The 25201-nt window shown below is 43.8% G+C and overlaps 1 protein-coding gene across 6 annotated transcripts in view; it reads left to right on the top strand.

Annotated features, from left to right (window-relative positions):
• The first annotated feature begins 15647 nt into the window (after positions 1 to 15647).
• AFF3 (ALF transcription elongation factor 3) overlaps positions 15648 to 25201 on the top strand; it is a 323793-nt gene continuing 314239 nt past the window's right edge. For 5 of the 6 annotated variants that reach the window (XM_048961353.1, XM_048961342.1, XM_048961324.1 and 2 more), the window contains exon 1: positions 15648 to 15828. In XM_048961353.1, the coding sequence (XP_048817310.1) occupies positions 15776 to 15828 (53 nt within the window). In that variant the 5' untranslated portion in view covers positions 15648 to 15775. Of the gene's footprint in view, positions 15829 to 16977; positions 17057 to 25201 lie in introns of all 6 variants that reach the window. The other variant, XM_048961364.1, reaches the window with a different exon arrangement.

The raw sequence follows: 25201 nt of genomic DNA, 5'->3' as shown, positions 1-25201 counted from the left end.
AGTCCACCAGCAGTGCAACAGAGATTTTGCTGGCAAAAGGTACAAATAATGCCCCGAGCTCAATGTGCCAGAGATTAAACAAGCATATTCATCTTAATGTGAATCTGCCTCATATCAGCTGCTTTTTTATTTTTTTTTAACTGCTAATTCACCTATCTATTAGCACAACAGGATATCTTTTATCAATGGAAGCGGCAGCTATTATAACAAACTGTCGTATTTTCTTTCTCAAGAAAACCTAGAGAATCTTAGGGCTGATGTATTTCTTCCATATGTCTTAGTTGTTTTGTCATAACAGCAGCAGCTTAAAAAATTACACACTATAAAAACCAAATCAGGAAGCTGGTTTTAAATTTGGATTTTTTCGTCCTCTCGTAACGTGTGATTGAAAGTTTGTGAAGTACTCAGTGTGGTTTATAAAACCCTGTCAAGTGCTTGTAACTTTGGCAAAGAAAGACTTATTAATACACAGTTTTTAATGTGAAATTACCATATTTTCAGTTAGCGAGCGAGGTCTTTTTCAGCAGCTAAAATTAACTGTTGAAAAACGTTGGAAATGTGCATGGTAATGAATTCATTTCTGTCAAAATGAAATCATTAATATTAATTTTTACCCTCCTCTGAGTGACTCCTGCACCATTTTTCAAGTTAGAAAAGAAGTTAATGAATTTGCAAGGCCATTTCCTATAATGCAGGGTGTGCAGGTCTCCCACCACCAGCAAAAGGCTATTTTAACTCCTGGCTCCTCCTTTGAGAAGTCTTTTTTTCAGTGTTTCACTTTTCCTCTGATTATTTACAGGCAAACCCACCAAAATTACAGTAAGCCCATTTACCTGAGGTGCAGACCTTGAGATTGCCATGAGATGGTTTTCCAGAATGTTTTCACCAGCTGAGTTAAGCAATATATCTCAGTTCAGACTCTTCCCAAGGGACCTGTTTTCACTGAAGTCGATGGAAAAGTTCCCATTGATTTCAGCATAGCTGGATCAAGTCCAAAATTCAGACATTTCCAAGAGGTCTCCAAGTACAGCAAAAAAATAGAGGGATTCAGAAGCTCTTGATTCACTGGCAGGTTTCAGTACATATTTAGTCTAATCTGATTGAATTACATTTAAGTACACAAGTAAATATAAGCATAAATTTAAATTTCTTTCCTTATAAGATATATTTATGTAAAAATATCACACACTGTACCATGGCTGCACTTACCATGCAGGATGGTGACATGGAGACTTGGTGACAATAGCCCGTAACAATAAATTTAGTTTCTGAGTCAAAAAGTGCAATTTTAATCCCACAATGCATCATAAAACTTTCAAAAGATGGCATTAACTGCAGTATCTTTCTAATTCAAAAATGCCTTTGTATTTTTAACTGGATGTGCATTGTTGGCTGTTGTTTTAATACTGGGGGGAGGGGAAACGATCAACTTTTATCCTCGTTTAATGCTAACTAAATATTCCTTAGCTACTGAAGTGACTTAATGACATGAGTATGTGGTCTTATCAAAGTCCCATTATTGTTCTGACAGTATCTCATTTGTATGCAAATCCACTTGCATGCATCTTATTCTTTGGCAAACGGTGCTAGCAAGCCAGCGAGCGTCTTTTTAATTATGTGCATGTCTCTGCGTAGCATATTTGTTGCTGCATATGAACATTATGCTGCTGTAACAACTGCTGTACCTTATATCATGCTTATGAACAGCGGTGCAGATCATCCTGCAATTTTTATCGTGAGTGATAGACGTGCTCTGTCAGCTGCTGTCACCCAAGGGTAATCGCAGTACATAAGGCATCCTTTTAAATAAAATATTCATGGGGCGCTTTTTTGTGATTGCCCATCTTTTTCATAATGATGCCCACTGGATACCTGTTCAATCAGTGCCTCATCTGGACTTACTTTGCATATTCTTGACCATTAAGGAAAATGAATCCTGTTAGACATGAACCAAAGTGGAGACCACGTGCACCTTTACCACAGAGGACAACTTTTGCATCAAAGGCTGACCAGAGTCCATAGATGTGTGTGGGACCATCTCTCCCACGGCAGCATTTATCACTGTAGGTGTTCCTTTCCTGTGGATGTACAACTCACAGAGGGTGTACACCCTAAAATCCGGGAAGTCTGCTAGGTGATGTGAAGGTCCCCTCTCAGACTGGGAAGTCCTTGCCAGCAGATGAGGCCACTCATGGTGATTCTTCAGTGTCTGGAATGGGGCAGACAGATCCCTTCCCTGAGGCTCTATAAGTTGAAACTTTTCTTTAATATGTTTCTTCAGAGAACCATAGAACTGTTTGAGTTGGAACACTTAGAGGCCATCTAGTTCAACTCCCCTGCAATGAACAGGGACACCTACAGCTACATCAGTTTGCTCAGACCCTGTCCAGCCTGACCTTGAATATCTCCAAGGACAGGGCAACCACCACATCTCTGGACAACCTGTTCTGGCTAGCAATAGAAAGCTGAAGTTGGCTTCACGCCTCATAGGACAACACATCTTAAGGGAAACACAGTACAGGAGAAAATGTTGTCAGAATTGGGAAAGTAATTCAGAAGTGCAGATTTCAGAAAAAAAGAAAAATGGAAAGGATGGTGTAAAAGTCCCAACATTCAGTCAGAAGACTTTCAGCATGAACCTTTGGAGGAAAAAAAATGTGAGTATATAAGGAGAAGAGTAATAACGCAGAATCAGCTGGTAGAAATATAAAGGCACAGAGAAAATACAATGCTTTAGTCTGAACATGGACTCAGATCAGATGGTTAAATCAGATGTGACTGCAATGCATCCACATGTGCTGTGGTTTGATCTGTGTGGGAATATAGGGCAGGAGGAACTGTCTAGTTTATTAGCCCCAATGCTCTACAGCTTCAAGAGCCAAATCCATCCTTGTATGAGTTTATGCTCGTGCATGTGTACAGGAAAATGGAAAATCTGCATTCCTATGAAGATACCTGTATCTAGAAAAACAACTAACAGCTACTAAAGAGAGGCCCCAACCAAACAAGGCAACAAAACTTCCTCTATTACTAATAAACCTGACAAGCTGATTGATGGCTGTTTTTCTTCCTGCGATTTGTTGACAGATTGTTCTTTATGCAAAAATTACCAGGGTTTAAATCTGCATCATATGGCTCCTAATTCAACCAGCAATATGTTACCAATTAAATTCCGCTTAAGCTATCATCAACTAGCGAACCACAGACTGTGTGAAAGAGAATGACAGTCAGATAGCCAGTAACATCAGTTGTGCCGTGATTCTGAGGCTGGCCTATAAAGGAGGGACATTAAATATCTACATGAAAGATTAAAAGATCTGAAAATGAAAACGATGCCAGTTTTGCTTGTGCTGTTGGCAGATAGAGACAGAATCCCTGCCCTTGGTATCCACTGCTCTCCTCACACATGCAGGAAGTGCTGCAAAGCAGGGTAAGGGCTCAGTGAGAAGAGCATTAATGAAACTTCCCCATTTGCCCTTTCATTTGATCTCAGATTACACTTTGGCTAGATTTCGGCCCTTGCTCTTTGGTTTTGTTATTTCCATTGGCAGGGAGAGGATACATTTACTGCCAGGGAAAGGGCTGGATCCCACCAAACAGTGGAGGTGTTTACATGTCAGCCACACCTCCTCAGGTTCTTTTCCTCTTCACCAAAATACCAGAGAGGAGCACGGGTCCCCACGCCAGATGCTGTCAAAGCAGCACACCATCTCTCATTCCCACATCTTCCAGGACTGCAAGAGCTGAGATACAGATGCTTTCCTGAGCATCCTTGGACTCGCTTTGCTCCCAGAGAGTCGATGCTTTCCTCGGAGCCTCTGTGGCCCCATGTGGGTTGAGGCCCAAAGCAGAGCACAGGACTGGTTGGGGTTCTGGATGAAGCACAGCACTCGGTTGCACAGTGGAGGCATGTCTCCGAATGATGCGTTGTGAGGAGCTTCCCGCTGTGAGTTTTATCTGTCTCCTTATCTCAGCTTTAATGTTGTGGTTGTGTATTAAGTGTATGTGTGCTTCAGAGAATGGGCAGTAATCTTTGTTTAGAAAATTGAGCATATCGCTATTAACCCTAGTGAATTGAAAATTCCTTTTCCCACTATATGATCATCGCAGTCATTATTTACTTAAGAGCTTTTTAATGTTCTGCTGTCTGCACTGAGTACTGTGGTGTCCTGGGAAGGGACTGGAATTTGGAATCTCATTGTGAGGTGTCTCTAATGAATGACTGCACTCCTCTTCCGTTTTCACATTGCAGTACAAAATCATAAGCCAAAAAACCCCACTGAGAAGCAACTGCAATCGTAACACTCTCGAAAAGTACAAATATCCCTCTTTTTGAAGATTACAACGTAAATCAGGCATCTATTATTTCTGTGTCAGTGTAATAACTTGCAAAGAATTTGCACATGATAAGAGGCATCCTCTAAGGATGACAAATTAGGCATAATAAAACAGTTAGGAGAGAACATAAATAAGAAGGCATCTGGGGCAAATCCTCTCCTTCCTCTGCAGTCTCGCAAACAAACAGCTCTAGGGATACCGTGTCCTTGCTCACAACGCAACAGCCAGGCCTGCAGAGGGCTTTAGAGATCCCACTGAGCCTCTCCTCCCAGCTCTCCTGCCCAAAAAGAAGGGAAGGAGGCAGCAAAACCTTTGGTCTCCCCTTTTGTTGTGACTTCATGCAAAGGTGAGGAAATACCATGCCATATTGCTTCTTTCTATCAACGGATGCCATGCTGTGCTGGCTTCATGAGATAGCAAAATGCAGGATGGATGGAGTAGGCTTCCCCGGATATCAGAAAACTGGTAGAATGGTTGTGTTTATGAAATCAGATCTGTGTGTCTGTAATGACTTCCAGCATGGCTGTGTGGTCTTCATCCACCTGTACAGGTATATTCAGGTGTAACTCAGCTGAATGTGGTTGAAATGCTTCCCCCACATTCCATATTCTAGCTGTAGGTGTCCTTGCTCATTGCAGGGGAGTTGGAGTAATTTAAAAGTAAAATGAGTTGGACCTTTAAAAGTCCCTTCCAACTCAAACAATTCTGCGATTATGTGATTCCATGAAGTAAGAGTTAGTCCCTCTGCTATTCAGTAAACCTCTTGCATCAGCATCGTCAGCACACAGCGTTTTTGCCTGTGTTTCTTTTCAGTCTTGCTTGTCCATCTGTGTGTGATGCTGGAGAAAAATCACTCCTGCAGCATCAGGCAGAGCCTATGCCAACTGCTCCACTATGGTGCATTTATCAGAGCTTCTCCAGCCTCCTCGTTCAGATTTTTTCAAGCTTATTTCATAGGTTGCCCTGTAGATCGTGTGGGAATGCAGATAAACTTCTGCTGGAGTCAGCCATAAGGGATATCACACCAGGCAGAAGGACATCTTCCTCTTCTCCATTTCCATGGAGAAGGTGACGCTGCAGTTGTCCTGTGTGGCTTCAGTCTCTACAGCTAACATCTAACCAACAAAACTTCAATGCTTTGCTTTCTTATATAGTACCTTTTTTCATCCTTGATTTCTCAGATAGAGCTAGGTTTATTTGGAGACTCACTGATAGCAAATGCATGCATTAGTTAGACAAAATGAGCAGCAGGCTCATTTTGCAAGGTTTGTCTTCCTGCTCTACCAGCAAACAACAGAGATAACTGCTGCCTTCTGAATTTCAGTACTCTGCTTCTTTCTGGGCACGGTCCAATAGGCATTCAAGATGGTTAGATAATTTCCACCATTTTTCATGGATTTGGGGCTAGTCTCTCCTAAGAGAAAAAAAAAATTCTACCAGAGATGACTAATTACCCACTGGCATCTAAGCTGTATGTGCCTATAGGAAGGACATAGGGAAAACAGAATCTGTGCCATCTGAAATGGTGACACATCTAGACTCCAGCCAGTACATCTGCTACACTTCCTAATTTATGCAGTGATTTAACATTACAGTGGGTCCAGCTCATTGAAGCAAATTTATATGCAGGAGCACTATTTTAATCTTAGACTTAAAGTAATTTTAATTAATAATAGCTTCCTTTTCCAGTCTGTCAACATATCTCCACCTCTTGGCTTTCTAAGAATTAAAGTAAATACCGAAATAAAAATATTAAATTATTGCCAGACAACCAGAACAAAGGAAACAGCAGAATCCTGAAGTCTATACATGTGAAAAATGGCCAAAAGTTTTCAGCCCCATCTTGTCTGCTCAACACCACTATAGCCAGCTCCATCTTATTTAAGATAAGAACTAAATAATGAAAATGAAACTAAAACTAAATAATGAAATGAAATGATTGCCATGCTGTAGTAGACGACCTCACCCTTTATTCTTGTAATCTGTCAAGTGCAAGGTTTCTTTCTCACAGACTTTGCCTGTGGCATGGATCCCGATGCTACTCTTGCAATTTTGCTTCCTCTTCACTGGAAACAGCTGCTCTATGTGGGTAGCTCTTCACCAATGTGGTGAGACATTAAAGCTTGTTGCTAGTGCTGATAGAGATAGTTGAGCTGCTCGCACAGAGCATATGGCTTTACTGGCTTTCAGACTCCAAACGTTGTCCCCGAAAGTCAGGAGAACAGAGCATGGAATCATAGAACCATAGAATCATAAAGGCTAGAAAAGACCTCTAAGATAATCTAGTCCAATAGTCAACCCTTCCCCACCTTGCTTACTGACCATGTCCCTCAGTGCCACATCCACACAGTTCTGGAACACCTCCACCATCTCTCTTGGGCAGCTTGTTCCAATGCTTGAATACTTTCTGAGAAGAAATTTTTCCTGATATCCAGACTGAACCTTCCCTGGTAAAACTTGAAGCCATTCCCTCTTGTCCTGTCACTGTTACCTGGGAGAAGAGGCTGACCTCCACCTCACTACAACCTCCTTTCAGATCGTTGTAGAGAGCAATAAGGTCTCCCCTGAGCCTCCTCTTCTCCAGACTGAATGTTCCTAGTTCCCCCAGCTGCTTCTCATCAGACTTGTCCTCTAGAAACTTCATGACTCCATTGCCTTTCTGTGGACACACTCCTGAGCCTCTGTGTCTTCCTTGTAATGAGGGGCCCAAAACTGAACACAGCAGGAGAGGTGCTGCCTTCACCAGAGCTGAGTACAGAGGGACAGTCACTTCCCTGCTCCTGCTGGCAACGTTATTTCTGATACAAGTCAGGATGCCTTTGGCCTTCTTGGCCACCTAGGCACACTGCTGGCTTGTGTTGCACCATCTGCCAGCATCCCCAGATCCATTCCTTCTACTCAGTCTTCCAGTCACTCTGTCCCAAGCCTGTAGTGTTGCCTGGGGTTATTGTGGCCAAAGCGCAGGACCCAGCACTTGGTCTTGTTAAAGCTCATACAATTGTCCTTGTGGCATTCTGCAGGATGGGGCTCACTTAGCTCCTCTCTTGTAGACCCCAGTATTCTCTGTGGCTTGTTTCAAGAAGGGATGCTGTCTCACTGCTGGCGAGGGGGAACATAGTGTGCCATGCTGGTGTCAAACCATGCCAGCCAGATTGTGCCACCATTGTATACAGGACAGGGAGATATACATGGTCTATGTCAGGCCTATTTCTATTTTCAGAGTCTGTTGTGATAGGATAAGAAGATAACAGTATCAAACTAAAAGAGGAGAGATTTAGACTGGATATAAGGAAAAAGTGTGTTACAATAAGAATGGTGAGGCACTGGCACAGGTTGCCCAGAGAGGAGGCAGATGCCTCATCCATCCCTGGAGATGCTCAAGGCCAGTGCGGACAGGGCAGGGAGTTGGAACTAGACGGTCTTTAAAGTCCCTTCCGCCCAAGCAAGGAAAAATAAGTTGTGTTCAAAAACCACTACAGTGGTTCCAATAGGGTTAAAATGTACCCACCGGGGTGCCTTTGGAAGGTGTGGATTTTTTTAAATATTAATTGGATAAAAAAATGGATGAGTGTAAGACACGAATTTCTCTTTTGTTCTAAGGAGGTATTCATTTAATGGTTAAACTTGAAAAGGAGCTACAAAAAGTAGCCTGAATACAGCTTAAACGAGTTTAAAATTCCAGTTGTTTATAGCTTAAAAAGAAAAAAAAAAAAAAAGTGTCTGAAACCAAATGGGCTCTGTGGGGTGGTTCATGGGCAAAGTGTAAAATGACACATAATGAAATAAAGTAATTATATTTGCAAACCTGTTCAAAAGCCTGGTACAGACTGTAATGATCAGGCAGAAGCAGTCTCTCATTCCTCTTGGTGTTCTTTTGCAGAATTATGTGACCCAAGAAGGAAAACATTAAGATGTTCTGATTTCACCCTATAGGACAGAGAAATACGCTTTGGATAATGCTTACCATAATTCTATCTACTTGGCTCAGACAGTTATATTTTTATGAATCTTACGTTACTTTCTGTCACCCTCTAGGCAACAATATAGAGTTATTGCAGTATAAAGGAAAATGCTTCCTGTTGAGCTTATACTTGAACAAGTCTTAACCAAGTGGAAGCTCTTAATAAAAGGGTAAATATACCAAGGAATAAATAGGTACAGTGAATAAAAGGAGAGACTGGATTTATTGATGCTCGGGTTCACGGCACGGACCTGCAAAGGGTAGAAAACTCCAAGGTAAAACTGACAGGCTGATCTCCATCAGAACTCTGAGGGAGTTGGAGTTTGGTTAAGTGAATTTAGTGCTCATTAAGGGATTTGCGGTGTCAGCATTACCCAGCCAAGTCCTCTCTCACCCTCACATTGCTAACAGCACCGCACAGCAAGATTAATTCCTTGTCTGTCCTCTTCTTGGCCTCTCCAATGAAATTATCACCCAGGGACCCCATTGCTCGGCACTGCCCGCTGTTACCTGCTCACCAGGAGCTCAGCTGAGACCGTCTGCTCCTTCACTGCAGCGTGTGGATTGCAGTGCCCAACTGGGCTTCAAACACTGGTTTAACTCTGTGGGTTTTGCTCTGTAATGACTTATTAGTATATCGTTAGTAGTGGCATAATACACAGAGCCCTTATTGGTCAGCCTATGTGCAAGCATCACTTCTTTATTTGGTGTGTGCCCAGGAAAAGGTGTCCCTCTGCTCCTTCCAATAACAGCTACAGGTAGGCACCCCTCATCCTACAGCTTCCTTGTGCCAGCTCATGGTGGCAGGGACCTCTATCCCCACCATTAAGAGCTGCAGAGGGCCCTGCAGCTTTTCCCAGTCTGAGCTAAAGGGAAAATGCTACCCAGTGTGCTGGCTGCTTTCTTTGGGTCAGACAATGCTTGGCTTTTCTCCAAAATGCCCACACAAATCGTTTCCTTCTGCTTTACACCTCTCTTCCATCATTTTTTTTCACTTTGTTCTCAGTCTGGTTACTTTGACTGAAGGTTCATTTTGCACAGCACAGGAAACAGAGACCTGCAAATACTAAAAAATATCAGTGCTTAGGCTTTCAAATTAGTTACACAGAGAATGGATATATTTGCACAGAAACCACAAGCGAGTTTGGAAAAAAATGAACGTACTCTGCCTGGTTGGTATCTTTCCCTCTCAGCTGAAAGCAAGCTAGATATACTTCTCATTCTACTGGAAACTATTCATAATGAGTATACATGTATATTGCAAACCCTCTTTCCTTATGGCCCCATGTGGCTTTTTAAGCCCAGATATTAAGCCTTCCTCAGCATTACCTTATCCTTTCGTCCAGACATCATTCAAAGGTGCAGTTGACTTTCTAAATTACATCATATGTAAGTAGATTTATTTTTCCTTTTCTGCAGATATAGTTTAATTTCCTCTTCCAATTTGCATGGGTGCACACTCATAAATTTTAAATATATTTAACCTCTTTTCAAAAGATCCTTTGAATTTCTCTAAGGTCTGTGCCCTCTAAGTTGGATACACAATCTTTTGTACATGAAACCCCACCAAGAGGTCCAGAAATGCTGCATTAAACGCCTTCCTGCCTTTCCAAAAGGCTCTCTCTTTCCCTCATGAAACAAAACTTCCCCCCATGTGACACTCCTGTTAGCTCAGAAATTGAGAGGTGTTTTGTTTGCAGTAGCTTTGCTGAATGTGCAGTTCCTTGAGCAACACTACTGCAAGGGAAAGTCAGTGGGGCTGACCTAGGCCAAACAGCAACACTGCCGACTGGGATCCTTTCTGTGGGCCTGACCAGAACCCTCTGGTAGAGTCCTGAGGAAGGCAGAGGAGCCATTTCAATATGGCATTGATGGGTTGGCCCATGATGACTCCTGAGGCACGAAGAACTCATGAAAATGTCCCACCCTAAATTCTTCTCGATCGTTTTTCCAAGCATCTGTTCCATTTGAAGAGCTGCTTTGCCATCCAAGTGGCACTCCCACCATCACCTCTTTCTTGTTCTTTGCTGCCAGATTTCCCTTTCAGAGAGTATCCCATTTGGGAAGCCCAGGTCTACACCTGCTTTCCACCCATTGAGGATGGGCAGTTTCAACAGTAAACCCTTACCAAAGACATGGCTGAGGAGCAGGAAGACCCTCAGCAAGATGCATCTCCCAGGCACACATTGGAGAAGAGCAGCTGTCAGGGATGTTATTAAATCCTGTCTGCAAGCACCAGCCCAAGCCCAGTTTGAATGGCAGACTAGGACAGCTGTTTTGCATACTGGATGCAACCAGGACAATTCAAAGGGTGGCAATGGGGATGTTCCCAGTCTGAACTCCACAGCATATCCAGGCTGCCGGTATGCAGCTACTGAAACCCCTGGAGAGCATAAAAAAGCCCTGTGGTAATTCACTGAGGACAACCTGCCTCTCCTTATTTTGGTTTGTAAATCACCCCAAAACATATATTTCACTGTGCTCTTTCCCAGACGTGCCAACGCTGGCTTTGTTAGGGTCTCTGCTATGGTTGTCCCATGCCCTCAGCCAGCATGGCAGTGGGGACACTGAGAAGCTTTGCTTTGCTTCCCTGTGCCCCCACCCCATGTGATCCTGGGGCGGCCCCCCAAGCCCTGCATACCTGCTGGTCTCACTTGCTGCCAGCCCTGTGGGTCGTGCCCCTGTCACCCAGAGAGCCTCATCCAGTAAAAGGGCTTTGTTCTTCCCTGAGCCCAGGGAAAGCCCAGGCGTAGCGTTGAGTTCAGTCCTTTTGTTGGCAGGTTAAAAACTTGACCTTCCCCTCCCCTGAGCCCCGGATGGCCCTGATAGCACTTCTGTCCTGCAGTTAAATATTCTTTTTAAATCCTTCTCAACCTACAGGAGGACTTTCATAACATAAATAGAACTCCAAACCTTTTGTGTGGGGGAAAAAAAAAAAAAAGAAAAAAAGAAAAAAAAGGACAGGAAAGAGAGAAACGAGAGAAAAGAAATGCGTGTCTCTAATTGGCATAATTCCTTCAGGCCCGGCTCATAATTTAAGACGGATCAATTCTCTGGCTGACATGATAGATGTCGTCATCAATAGATGGGAGCGGCGATTTCTGTTCCTCTGTCCGGGGGCACAGCCACAGACACGCCTGCTGGGGGTCCTGCACATGAGCCAAAGCAGGATGTGGCCAACAGACGGGGGTCTGACTGAGGCTTCCAGCCAGGCAACTTATTAAAATAATAAATATTTTCATTATCCGCCGAATCCATTATCGTTCTCCGTTTTAGCAATTGTTAACTAATAATTCGGATTAATTACCAAGCTAAATCATTAAAAATTAAACCCGTATATTTTGCTTCTTTAAAAGAGAGATAGTTTGTAACCATTTGTGTAGTGTGCATGTTAAGTGGGAGGGCGATGAAATATGTTGTGTTAGCTTAGCTTTGACAGCATCTGTATCCATGCCATATTACACTCTGGTCTTATCAAATCTCAGAAGCCACGGCGTATAAATAGGCTGTGATGATATTTGCAGGAGAGAAATCATTCACAATAATTTTGGCATCTTCTGTAGTGACTAGCAAAGAACCACCCAGTGAACACAGCAGATAATAGCACAGTAAGTGGCATGTAAGAGCACAGGATTGAGGAGCACTTAACAAGAAGTCAGAGGTAGGGTTTGGCATACATTGGTTATTAGATATGAACACAACTTTCATCCTAAGGAATTTCAGTGCAGATTGCGAGTCGAAGCTCTGTTCAGAGGTCATTTTGCTCTCTGCTGAAGCCACAGTTGCTGGATGTGTGATGGAACTTAGCAGTTCTGTAATGAAACATCATCAGGGTGAAGACATAGAGATGCAGGAGGGAAGAAACGCTGTTCAGTGAGTAAAATTATTTATGAATGTGCATTTTATTACGGTTGGAGAACTAAACTATGGGCTGTGCAGCTGCTCAGACAGCGAGGTTCAGTAGAAGACTGTCAAAATGGTTGGGCAGTGGTATATGGCCCACTGGACTGGATAATCCAGTAGCTCTGCCTTGCTGTGAGCTCTACCAGGCTGAGAAAAAACACATTTAAAACTCCACTGTATTTAAGCCTCTAAGTATCTAATTGAAGTGGAGTGTTGTACTGAAATTTAAACAACAACCCTTTTGTTATAGAAGACAGACAATGGACTTCTTAAGAGCTCACTGGACAAATAGGACACATCCTAAAGCTCCAAGGGACCGATTCTGCAACACCCACTCTGCTTTACGAGCTCTTGCCCCCATGGAGCCTCACTCAGCACAGTGATGAGCTGCAGAAGCAAGGCTAAGTAATGCTTCCTGGCTTTTCATCCCTCAGGGGTTGGGACTGGATGGGCTTCAAGGCCCCTTCCATTCCAAGCCATTCTGTGATTCTGCCATACTGAGGAATTTCCTATGCTGGTAAATACACGTAAATCATTCTGTATCTTACGGTACCTCCAGAACTCCTTTGCTGGTCTGTGAAAGCATTCAGCCGAGGTCTTGAGAGTTCTTTGGGAATTCATTTCGCACTGGGTAAATATCATAAAGGCAGGTTACGCTGAACAGATACTATGGGGATATTTTTCACATAGGATGTGAAAAATGTAGTATTTCTCACCTCCCCCTTATTTTATGTTGCATTACAATTATCTCTGCTCTTCCTCAGGCAGTTGCTATGCCACACTCAAGACAGAACATCTGAGAAGAGGGAAATGTCAACTTTTAAGATGATGTTCAGCTTTCTTGTAACATGCATTCTTTATGTAATGGGTTTGAATTACATATTGTTCTCAGGCCTTCAGCTCTTCATAGAAAGTCAGCTCGACTGGGCACAGTTGCTTGCTTTTTCTTAATGAAGAGTTGTTAACATAGGAAAGAGCACAACGAGGGGCCAAGTAATGTCTACATGATTCATTAAAAATATATGCACAATGAGCAGTGTTAAATAGCACATAGCTTATTTTTATTTATACAGTACCATGCATTCCTGAGGAAGCAGGCCTTGCTCCCTGCACGAGCTGAATATCACACTGCCAAGTCCCGCAGATAGAGATGATGGTTTCAGACTAAAAGAGGGGAGGTTTGGGTTAGATGTTAGGAAGAAATCCTTTATTTAGAGGGTAGTTACGCTCTGGCACAGGCTGCCCCGAGAAGCTGTGGGTGTCCCATCCCTGGAGGTGCTAAAGGCTGGATTGGATGGTCCTTTCCAACCCAACCCAACCCAATCAGCTCTGGGCAGCTAAACAGTGATCTTCAGATGATATTAATTTCAATGCAGTTAGTGTTGATGTACTGTGTTCTGCCTGAGAAGAGAAACATGGTCATGATGGGAAAGAACACAACAATAACAATATACATGCAAGACGTGCAAAAAACAAAACAAAAATAAAAAACCTCATGTGTTAAAACATATTAAAAACATAAAACATGCTGCCTATGTCACTACTGTTATGTATTGCTGTCTGAAAATTAACTCACTCAGTGCTGCTGATGCTGTTTGTCTCCTTTTCATATTGAACTTGGTTTGGAGGATGAATTTAGCTCACAGAATGTCCCTCCCAAGTCTCTGTTGGGTCTGTAAAGTGCCATCACAGAAGGACCCAGGACCAACTCCACCACTGATGCAGAGGGGTCTCCCTCTATTGATTTGGTTCACAATGGCAGCCCAAACCTCCCACTTTCAATTCCCCTTTAAGGGGGATTTCAGCTTAGCCACAGATCAGCATGCATGCTGGGGCTCTGTGGAAGGACTCATGCTGCAACATGGGCTAGAAAATGTCACTTAGAATGTGCAGGGTGTTACAGGGTGGGACATGCTTAAGGTCAGTGTCAGTAGGCTGCCCTTGCTTCTTCACACGTAAGTGTGTAGGTCACTCCAAAAATAATGCCTCCTATTTATTTCAATGGAGACTACAACAGAAACAAAGTGTACCACAGCACTGTTCGACAGAGCAAATTCTCAGGAACAAAGTGTTCTTTTTCAACACAGCCAGCACCATTAGCCATGCATTTTCACCAGTGTTGAATAAGAGCTTACAAGCTATGCTTGTAAGTGTCTGCACCACTGGAGGTGACCTACTGTTTCGTAGCTGTTACGACAGTGTTGTCGCTAGAAAAATGTTACCCACGCAGTTCAACTTTTCCTTGTTTGATTTCAATAACTGTTCAGAACTGATGAATCTCAATGGGTCCCACTGTTTTCCGGATGGAGGAACTCAGTGACACACCTTTGCTCCATCCACACTTCCATGTCAGACACCATTGTGTCAGACCGCCCCTCTGCTGCCATCTGTCGCACGGCAACAACATACAACGGGATGTTGGCGGGAACGTTCAACCTCTACTGCCATCCCACCAACATCTGCCTGTGTCACCGTGGGCCGAAAGAATCAAACAGGAGGCATTACTTTCAGAGCAGCCTTTTTAAATATTGCACGGGGAATTTCATCAGCCCCTCTAAGCCCTCCCTCAGCCGACAGCAAAGGCTGTTTCTAGGCGGCTCTATCGACGTTGCCCCGCTTTTTCCCTTCTCATCTCTGCCAGGCGGCTGCCCCGATACCGCAGCCCTCCCCGTGCCGCGTGCCAGGAGCGGGGCCGGGCAGTGCCGGCAGTAGGAGGCAGCAGCGCCCTGGCTGTGCGAAGGCATCGAGGCAGCTCCGGAGCGGCTCAGGGTTCTGAGGGCTTTCGGAGAGCCGTGCCGGTTTCGAGCCTTTCCCTCGGAGCGCGTCTGCACATTGTTTCTCTCTTCTGCGATGACACGGCACTTCTCCGGCAACCAAAAAGCCCGATGATACGGGAAGCGTTCGAAACGCATCGCCCCCTCCACCGGCACCTCTATGCCCAACCACCCATCACCGCGTCTAAAGGACCCGTGCATAACGCGGGTCTCGACCCACCGCGCACATTTGCGCGGACTGTACGTAGACGCAACCCGTAGGTGCTGCGCTTCGCACAGGTGCAACCCACGGCACAGCACGAGGGCACGCGTGAGAACCCCAAAAAACCCGACCGTGCCCCGAGTGCAAGTTGTCACCAAGTGCCGAGCCTGGGCCCGCCCCCCCGCGCCGGGCGGGCGCTGCGCGGACTCTGCGCGGGCGCAGCGTGCGCGGGGCGGGCGCCGCCTCGGCCGCGCTCTCGGCGCGCAGAAGGGAGGGAGGGAGGAAGGAGGTGCGGGGGGGAGCGGAGCGGGGCGGGAGCGGAGCACGGCGGCCGAGCCGAGCCGAGCCGCGCCGCGCCGCTTCCAAACGAGCGGTGTCACGATCTTTTTTTTTTTTTTTTTTTTTTTTCCCCAATATAAATACTATTATTTAATTATTATTATTATTTAATTTGTTCCTTTCTGTTTGGAAAGCGGGGGCAGGTGGCGAGGAGGGGGGTGTCCCCGCCCGCCGTGCAGTCGGGATGCGTCCCGGACGCCGGGCGGCTGCGGCGCAGCGGCGCTGAGCTGAGCTGAGCTGAGCTGAGCTGAGCTCACCATGGACAGCTTCGACTTAGCTCTGCTCCAGGAGTGGGACCTGGACTCGCTGTGGTAAGCGGCGGGTACGGGCTGGGGGGACACGGGATGGGCGGAGGGGAATGGAACCAGAGCGAGGGGTGCGCGCTCACCGGAGGTGTGCAGCCATCGGGGGCTGAGATCATTTGGGGGCGGCGGTGCGTTTAGCGGGAGGGCAGCGATAAACGCGGGGTGCTGCACCACTAGGGTGCATCGTCTCGGTGGGGGGGTGGGGAGGGAAGGCATCACCGGAGGGGCTTCAGCACGAGGGGTGCAGCACCCCGGGAGACCCCCTACCGCTCGCTCCCCTCCAGGAGGATGCCCCCTCCCCGTCGGCTGCACCCCCAAATCATTCCTAGTGCCGCAGACACCCCCGTCCCTCCCGCACTCCCCTTTCCCCCAGCTTGGCTGCTCTCAGTGCTTCGCTCCCTGCCTCCCTGGCCCCCTGCACCGCGTGCCCTTGACCTCCCCCGCGCCCCCCCGTCTGCGGGAGGGGGGAGCCCATTTCTAGAAATGTCATTAGCGGCAGAGGTGGGAAGCGCTGCCTACCCCCCACTGTTCCCCCCCCCCCGCAACTGCCGGAGCAGCTGCCGGGTGCCGGCGGGGTGCGCGCTGTGAGGGAAAGGGGTTTGGGGGGAGGAGAGTGGGGGGGTAGAGGTGTGGAGTTCTGCCCCAAATCACGGCCGTGCGTTTCTCTTATTCGTGTTGTGATGTATTGCCACGCGTTGCGGGATCCCCATGTGTCGGCGGGCGCGTTGTCCCCGCGGGGCAGGTGTCACAGACCCCAGCGTGGAGCTGCTCCCTGCCAAAGCCCTCGGGAGTGGGAGAGCCGCTGGGGCTGAGTAACGCCACTGCGCGCTGATAGCGGGCGGCCCATAAAACTTTATATTGCGGTGGGAACTTGAAAAGAGCGCCTATCATGCAAAATTAGTTACTGCCCCATAAAAGTTTTTAATTACAGCCTTTCTGCCTGCGACACGAGTTAAGGTTATGTCCTCGTTTCAGTTATAAATACCAATGTTCGGTTTATATGCCACGCACAGTGTTTGTCACAGATCTGATTTTAAGCTTTCGGTCCATATGCACAGTTTAACAATTAAGTTATGTGGGGTTTCTACTAAATGAGAGCAGAGGAAATAATACCTTTATGCATTCAAATGCTTTTCCCTTTCTTGTTGAATGAAGATGAACTTTGGAGCGATTTGCTTTTTCCCAGCCAAAGCATGAGGACGTTCACCATCCATTCCCTGAGCTAGCTGTTGAAGTGAGTACTGAATTTGAAAAGCCAGCAGTGTGTCTCTGGAGAGCCAGGGCTTTGGGTCTGCTCCTCTATGACCCCTTGAGCATGTTTTTTGGATGTTGTGGGAGCACTCGGAAATGACCACAGTAGCCACAAAAATCAGGTGTGAGCCCAAAGAGACATCAACCATCTCCCAGCTAAGGGACACGCTTAGAAATGTCAGTATTGGTGTTAGGAGTGATCCTGTGCTTTAATAGATTTTTTTATCTGTTTGCTTTCCTTCTGTTGTTGCTGTTCAGAAGCAGGGTTCAGCAGAAGGGCTTCAGATCGCAGTTAAAAGCCGCTGCGCAGCAGCAGGCCCACGCTCCTTCCTGAGCTCTCACCCCTGTAACAGAGGGTGGGCCCCCAGATACTGAGCAAGAAGGTCAGGGGCTTCAACTCGGGATTTGTAGGCTTCTGCTCCGTGGCCTTGGGTTGGAACATCCAAGATCACAGACAGGGAGGGTCTGCCACAAAGCAGTTGTTTTGGTGCATGTTTCCAAACAGTCACTTTGAAAGTGGCACCAATTGAATTGAAAGAGAAACCAACAAAAGGCAGTGAAAACTTAGAGAGATGGTGTCAAGGAGCAGCTGCACCTGAGTGGGTGCCGTGTGACCAAAAAGGAAAATAAAATATAGCACAAAGATAACAAGCAAGTGCTCCGCAGCAAAGAGAGGCACTTAAGAGACTTAATTTTCTCTGCAGCAAGAATGAATGTTGTCCTTTATTCTTTGGAATGTAGCTATAATGACAATCTGTGCGCTTAACTGATGACTGAAAATCCACTTTCTGCAGTATTTGGTGAACGTTTTGCTTAAGTGTACAGTAATTAAATATTAACGCGGTCTTCTCAAGTGTTATTATTATTATTATTATTATTATTATTATTCGGTATATTCTTGGAAAATCAAAAGGGTGTGGAAAGGGTTTCCAGATGAACAGAAGCACGCCGATCAATTCTCATTGATTGTTACTTTTATGCCGTTAATGAATTCGCTTTCCAATTAATACGTGCTATGTCTTTCACTCTGCCGTAACATCGAAAATGTAATAATGTGTTGTGTCAGGGCTGTAAGACAGCCTTTAACCAGTGAAGTGAAATGGGAGAATACTGTAAGCTCTTCTCTGCTAAGGAGCACTTTCCCTGGGTTTTATTTGTGCCATTAACACTTCCGCTTCCCAGTAAACTACAGTAATTCAGATAGTGATGGATGAGTACCATCTCAAATAGAAAATTCATCAGAATACACAAATCTGTGGCATAAACAAAACCCATTTCCATGTGGTAAGCTCTTTATTTTTTTGAGGTGGTCAAACCAACATCACTTGGGGCTTTGTGACCTCTGAGTAACGTGTCTGTCCCAAACACACAGCCCCACACGCCTCCTGTTTCTCTTTTTATTTGTATCCAATATGCGTTGTCTGATTTGTCCAGACTGGAGGATGGGTGTCATAATGTCATAATTTTGTGTTCGTTTACACCAAACAAGAGATGAAAAATCTCCACTAGCAGTAAAACATATTGCATGTGCTGGAAAACAGCGAATGAGGAGACCAAAGGACATGAGGAGTGGTTCAGTATTGTAGGCATTCGCATTGTTATTTGCTTTATTTAACAACCCTACACCAAAATTCAGCCAGGCCCTTAACTGTGTGCTTGGGCTCAGTGCACGGCCAGCCCTGGTGAAGACCCATGGGTGATGTGTCCCCTTCCTCAACACCTGTGTCAGACAGATGCATAGAATGAAGTTTTTCCCATTCATTAAAAACAATTTGCAGATTTATTTAACTCCTGACTGTGTCGTGTCAAACAAGAAGCTAATTCTGAGTGTGATATGTTAGCCATTAACAAAACAATGTTTAGGTAGAAGAAGCCACGTACGTAATCAGTGTATTTTTGGCACTGGTAATTCTAGATATTCTGAGCGAGCATCAGTTCTGTAGAGGTTGGATAGTTGTGTTTAAAAAAAAAAAGGTATAGCTGTAGAGCTACCAAGCTGCAATCAATATCAAATGCCACAGCGTAAGGTGGCCCGGTGTGTCGTACAGACCACGTATCGAGTTACTGGCTCATTTGCTATCTTTGGGTCTGTTCCTGCTCCATTTGAAGTCAATGAGAGTTTTGTTTGGAAGTTGCTATTAACAAAAAGTGGCCAGACATCCAGCGCTCTTATAAATGAACCTTTTGTAATTTCTTGATCCCGGGTTGTCTAGCTTTTAGTCGCTACATTTTGTATTTGTCTAAATCAAGACTTTTATTTCGTGTTTTGCGGTGTCTAATAGAGACAGTTCTAGAAAGCAAGTTCCACAAATGCTTCTTCAGCCAAAGCAGAATATCCAGATGTTTGTTTTTGGATCACAGTAAGCAGTGATTTCTTTTTGAGGTGAAGGTGTCACTCAAGTCGTTGTCACAGTGGGGTAAGAGGCCGCCCATGTATAGACAGCACACAGCCATGATACCTCCCTCTCACAAAAAAATACTTACGTGCCTGCTTTTATGTCCCATCTCTTTTACAGCTCTATTCTAGCCTATGTCCTGGACTTTGTCCCTTATTTCTTTTACCTCTTGGCCCCTTTCTACCTGTAACCCTGAAATCTCATTTGTCTCCTTATTGTCTCCATCTCTGTGGTGCTTTCTGTTCTGCTTTCCTCCCAGGGTCAACTGATGGTTACCACCTTCCCCTCGCCAAGATCCCAGCTAAAAATTTGCTCTTCCTGTGATGATTGTACATCATGAGCAAACAATAACAAGCGTAATAACTATTGGCTGTTCCCTTCTCTTGTTTTCACAGCATGTTCCTTACTCCTGATGCCTGTTTTTCAGGCTGTAAGCCCTTTGGGTCAGGAATTGCTTTTATTGTTTGATTTTTTTTATTTTTTATTTTTTTCAGTACAGCACTGAATAAATTGTATGTGCTAAACATAATAAGTATAAATAATAACAGCAAGCTGTTTCATGGCCATAGTACTTATAAGCATCAGCTGTATAATCTTAAAAATACGCCTGTAGGACCATGTGAGCTCTCAGTTGCTGGATGTGACGTACCACATCCTCATTTGATATAAGCCCATAGAGCTCCACTGAGTCCAGAAGCTTTGATGTTTTGTATCAGATGAAGATCTGGCTTATTATCTCTGATTTACAGTATGCTCAGTAGCCTTGTTTTAGGATTATTTTTTCTTAATGCTTTTTTTTTTCTTTTTTTTTTCTTTTTTTTCCCCCCTGATCAATGAGATGTGGATACATCAGTGCTACAGTGAATCTGCTTTAGCATCTCTCCATTGAGGGCCTTGAACACTCAAGCCCACAGGTGCCCATATTTGAAGCATGAAGCTAACAGCTTCTTGGTCTTTCCTGATGGACTTGCAGATTTGTGTTTGATGTGTTGTCCATGAAAAGCTGAGGCAGAAACCTCCTGAGATTATTGGAAGGCAATTCCAGAGAAGATGTGAAGTGCGTGCAGCATTTAGAATCACAGAATCTTTATGGTTGGAATGACCATTTAGATCACCCAGTCCAACCATCAACCCATCACCACCACCACATTTCACATTCAGTGTGAAAATTCTGAGGAAAATACCAGGTTTATTAAAGCTAGTGGAGGAGATATATGAGCTATGAAGGGGAAAAAAAAGAAAAAGACACAGAAGCAATAGAGGTTATGGGCACATCTTTCCTGTCATCCATATATTAGGAGCAACATCATACTCATCTCTGTAACACCGTCATTAAAAAGCAACTGCTTAATTGCAAGGTTTTTAACCTCGTGTAATGAATTAATCCATTTCCTAGTCATATTTATGACTATGAAACAACAAAGCATGGATAAAAAGAATTCCAGCAATTATTCACAACATATGTTCAGAGATATCTGAAAGACTGGTTATAACTTTATTAACAATAGCAGTTATAAAAGAAAATCAATAGAAATGAAGAAAAAATTACATTAACTACAGCTAGGAAACAGGGAGGTTAAATTCTGTCTGAGGTGGTACGTATCTCACCTAACAGTGAACAAATAATAACTTGGAAGTGACATCCTCACAAAATGAGATATCAAAAAAATTGTAATTTCCAAGAGCCCCAGAGACAATGTCTTTGTGCATGGGCTGGTTAGCTGTAAGGCTAATTCCAGCTGAAAACTACAAGTTGCTTTGTGAAAAACTGAAAGTAGAGGCGAGGAAAGCTGTCAGCTTCCTTTGTTTGGAACAAGATCGTCCCTGTGGCAGCTCTGCCCTGCTGCTTTGTGGGAATTGCCATGCCCAAGGCTGCCTTCATGGCTGCCGTCTGCTGGGGAGCCCACAGGGGCCCATCTCAGCCTTGCTGACTTTATTGCTATGCCACCTTCCTGCCCAGGTGTTCCTGCTGGGAATCCAACCCAAAGGGACCGTGGGGTCAGGAGTCGATTCCCACTTTGCTGTGTGTTTGGGGTGGTTTATCTGATCATCTTGCACTGGCTTTCAAAACTTTCTGCTGTTTTCTAGTGGAAGCTGCATGTTTATTCAGAAAGCAAATGCTCTGCAAATACTGTTGGGTGGCTGAAAAGCACTGTTCCATTAAACATCTGAAAAAAGTGAGCAAATCAGCCATATATGGAAGAGTGTTTGCAACATTACCAGTGGGGCCACTAACTGATCTTCTGTCTGCTAAAATCAATGTTAGGACACTGATTGCACTTGCTGCCGCTGCCTAAGGTCTCAGGAGAGCCAAAATGGACACTTGTAGTTGAATACTCAGGTAATAACCTACATAATTTCCAAATAATTTGTGGGTAGCAATGAATTCATACTTAGGAGAAAGAGTGAATGAAGTGTAACAGCGGTTAAATGAACACAATGGCACCTATTAACATACTGTGCTAAACATTTTCTATGTCTTTGCAGAGGTAAAAATGCATGAAAGAGCTACTTGTGTTCCTCTCTTACAGCTTGGTATCTCAGCTTTTCCAGTACCTTAAACAAACAAAAAGTATGTGTTAGTGACTTAAGTTGACTGCATTTTATTCTCTTAGGAAGATGTTAACCTGCACGCACGTACCAAGTGCCAGGATATGGTGTATCTTGGGAAATGTGACAGTTGGAATGCAATTTAAACTTATCCTCAGAGATCCTTTACGTTCGTTTTTTCTTAAATAAATTAGTTCCAATGCAGCAGCGGTGGCCTCAGCAGTCAGGAAACACTTAAAATTGTGCAGGGGAGACCAGAAATCTCTGCTAAGAAGCTTTTTGTTGCCGTGCTTTGTTTCTCAATAAAGATGACCCACAACTGCAAGTATTTAAAACTGAAAACAAGAGGGTTGTATTTGACAAAGCCACACAACTTCTTAATGTAACCCAGTCTTTCCGTGTGGTTGTTTTCACATCTTTGGGACCAAAGAAAGGGTCCTTTGTGGCTCAGCCTCATTTGACTGAATGGCAAGACTGGACAAATAGAGGACGCAGGCAGTATCCTCTTACACTGCGTATGTTTTGATTGCTTTGAGGGGTGATCAATTCTTACTGCATGTATGACAGATGAGCGGGACAGGAGGGAGAAACATTGGTGAAGTATGTATTTGTAGGCATCTGATTTAAAGTCTTATCAGCCATGCCCTCCTACCATCCGTCTCCCTGTTTCTAAACTTGCTTTGGTCTCTGTGAAGGTTTTGGAGAGGCTGTTCTGAGGCATGGGCATTGGCAGATATCCTAATCCTCCTCAACGTGGGTTTGAATTTTGTTCTGCTATTGCTGGATAGTGCCTACCTGCTAGCAGTGCAGCGAGAGAAGGTAGATTCTTCCTTTGTCATCAACTTCTTCTGACTGACCGCAAAGGTTCAGCTCTCGGGTCTGTGGATTATGGGAGGGAATGACATAATTTCAATGTATCTGTGTCTTAGCAATGTATTCTGTCTTAGCACAGCAAGTGCAGTAGATGCTTGAAGCTCGATCCAGAACAAATGAATGAATTGTGTTGTCAGAGATGCTTTAGAGAAGACAATGCTGTTGGTATGCATCCAATAGAAGAAACATTTTTACATTTTTTTGTTTCTGAAGCAGTCAGCAAGGGAACCTGTCATGTCATCAACTGTTTTTAAAGGACAAAGTAACAATAAAAGCTAAGTGTGCTTTTTTTCATTTTTGTTTGGCAAGGGGAGTATAACATTTTCTCCAGGATGATGACCTTGAGTTAGCTAAATGTCACCAGTTTAAAGAGTAAATTAATGTTACAATGTGCTTTGTTTGTGGTTAGGTTTGAAGGCTGACAGGAATTTCTTAGTACAAAAGGAGATTGTGTGCTATTCCATTTATTTAGGCACCCTGCAAGAAAGCCACCATGATCCCAACTGATCTGAATTAGTATTACCACATTGCCTTGCGTGTTTGGATATAGCAACATGTTTGCAGCTAGCTTATAGTTCTCTACCCCTTTTCATTGCATAGATCGCTCCAAAAGGGCCACGGGAGTTTACATTTTTTCTTGATTATTTCTGATTATGAAATTCCAGTATCCAATTATGATATTCCAGTATCATAGCATTGGAAGGAAAAGTGTACGTATTTCCAATATGTGTGTGTTAATGTATTTCTGCCTATTTACTTCAGTTGATTCTGCAGCATCTGAGGTAAAATGGCAATGAGATAAGCCCTTGAAAGGAAAGTATAAAAAAATGCAGTTTCTGCAGATGCACGTTGGCTTTTGTAGATCCAAGCAAGGTGTCTTTTACAACACTCTTCAAGAACCTCCTCGCCCGGGTGCATGGCTGTGTGAACATGATTACATACTATGGTGGTAGAAATGCAACCTTTTTTTTTGTTGTTCTTAGAAGTAGCAGTATCTTGAACTAATTACAGCTGATATAAAGCACATTTAAGGAAACCCATTAGAGGAGAATTAGAACTAGAGCAGATTAGCTAGTCTTTAATGGCCTTGACTGTAGATCTTTTGATGCCTTAGTAGCTTTTCTAACACTCATTGCTCATCTGTCTTGACTAAATGACTGAGGAGCTTCTTTCAACTCACAGCCTGGTTGTAATGTGAAAAAAATTGCTGTTTTCAGCTGAAAAAATGATTATCTGGGAAGGTAAACTATACCAAGTCCTGTGCTACATTTGTTGTTGAGATTTAAAGCATTATTTTACTGCTCGATATGACTGTATAATAGAAAGAGCAATCTCTAATATGCTTCCTCATAGCTATTAATTATTTACTTTCTTGAAATACAGATCATAGACAATTCTACATAACTTCCCTTCTTACAGACTTTCTAGTCTCTGCCTTTATTTTTGAATGCTTTGCCAATGCCTGTAAATTCATTCTCACTGAAAGGGGAAATTAGTAATTTAGACTATTGCAGCTGTTTCATAATTAATTAATTTCAATTTAAAACAGTCAAGTAATGCCCATCCATTGTTCCGTGTGCTTTTCTGAAGCAACAGTATCAAAATAAGTTCCAGATGGAGGTGCATACTTTATAATCGGAGAAGAAGAGACCTTTTCAAAAACCTGAGAAGTCCTGCCCTGATCAAAACAAAATATTACACTTAAGCACATTTTTCAAGGTTTGAGCTTCTATTTTAAGAATTACTTAATGGTACCAATCTGACATGTTATGTTGGATGCTAATGTATACATAGAACTATAGAGTGAGAGAAAGGGTGATACATGAGTGTTTATTCATTTGTTTCCTCAAGTACTTCTGGCATCTGTTAAAATGTAACAAGGCTTAGCACATTTTTCCATTTTGGCACCTTGTTTTCTATGAAAAAGAGAAATATTTGCAATGATAAATCATCTCTCTGCTAATAATCAATAAATAACATGTTCTCCTGAGGGGGAAAAAAATAAAAAGTATGGTAAAATGAAATGAAAAGTGTTGAGCAGAAGGAAAGATGATCAAAATGGAACTGTGAAATTCCATACATTCCTATGCCTTAATAAACATTAGGGTTTGCAGAGGAACTTTTAATACGGCAGTTTGCAATAGGAATTAAAAGTCTTTTTTGAACACGAAAGACACTTAGGTAGGAGATTTCTATTATGTAAATGTTACTGTTATTGGCGATAGCCCATTATAAAGAAACACTTTCTATTCCAAAAAGCATTTACAAATAATGGGATAGATGCTGCAATTTGTAGTCCTGACTTGGAC

The sequence above is a fragment of the Lagopus muta genome, chromosome 1 (genome assembly GCF_023343835.1).
Source record: "Lagopus muta isolate bLagMut1 chromosome 1, bLagMut1 primary, whole genome shotgun sequence".
In the NCBI taxonomy this organism is placed as follows: domain Eukaryota; kingdom Metazoa; phylum Chordata; class Aves; order Galliformes; family Phasianidae; genus Lagopus; species Lagopus muta.
The sequence above is the reverse complement of the archived record's forward strand: the minus strand, read 5'-3'. Positions and strand labels throughout refer to the sequence as shown.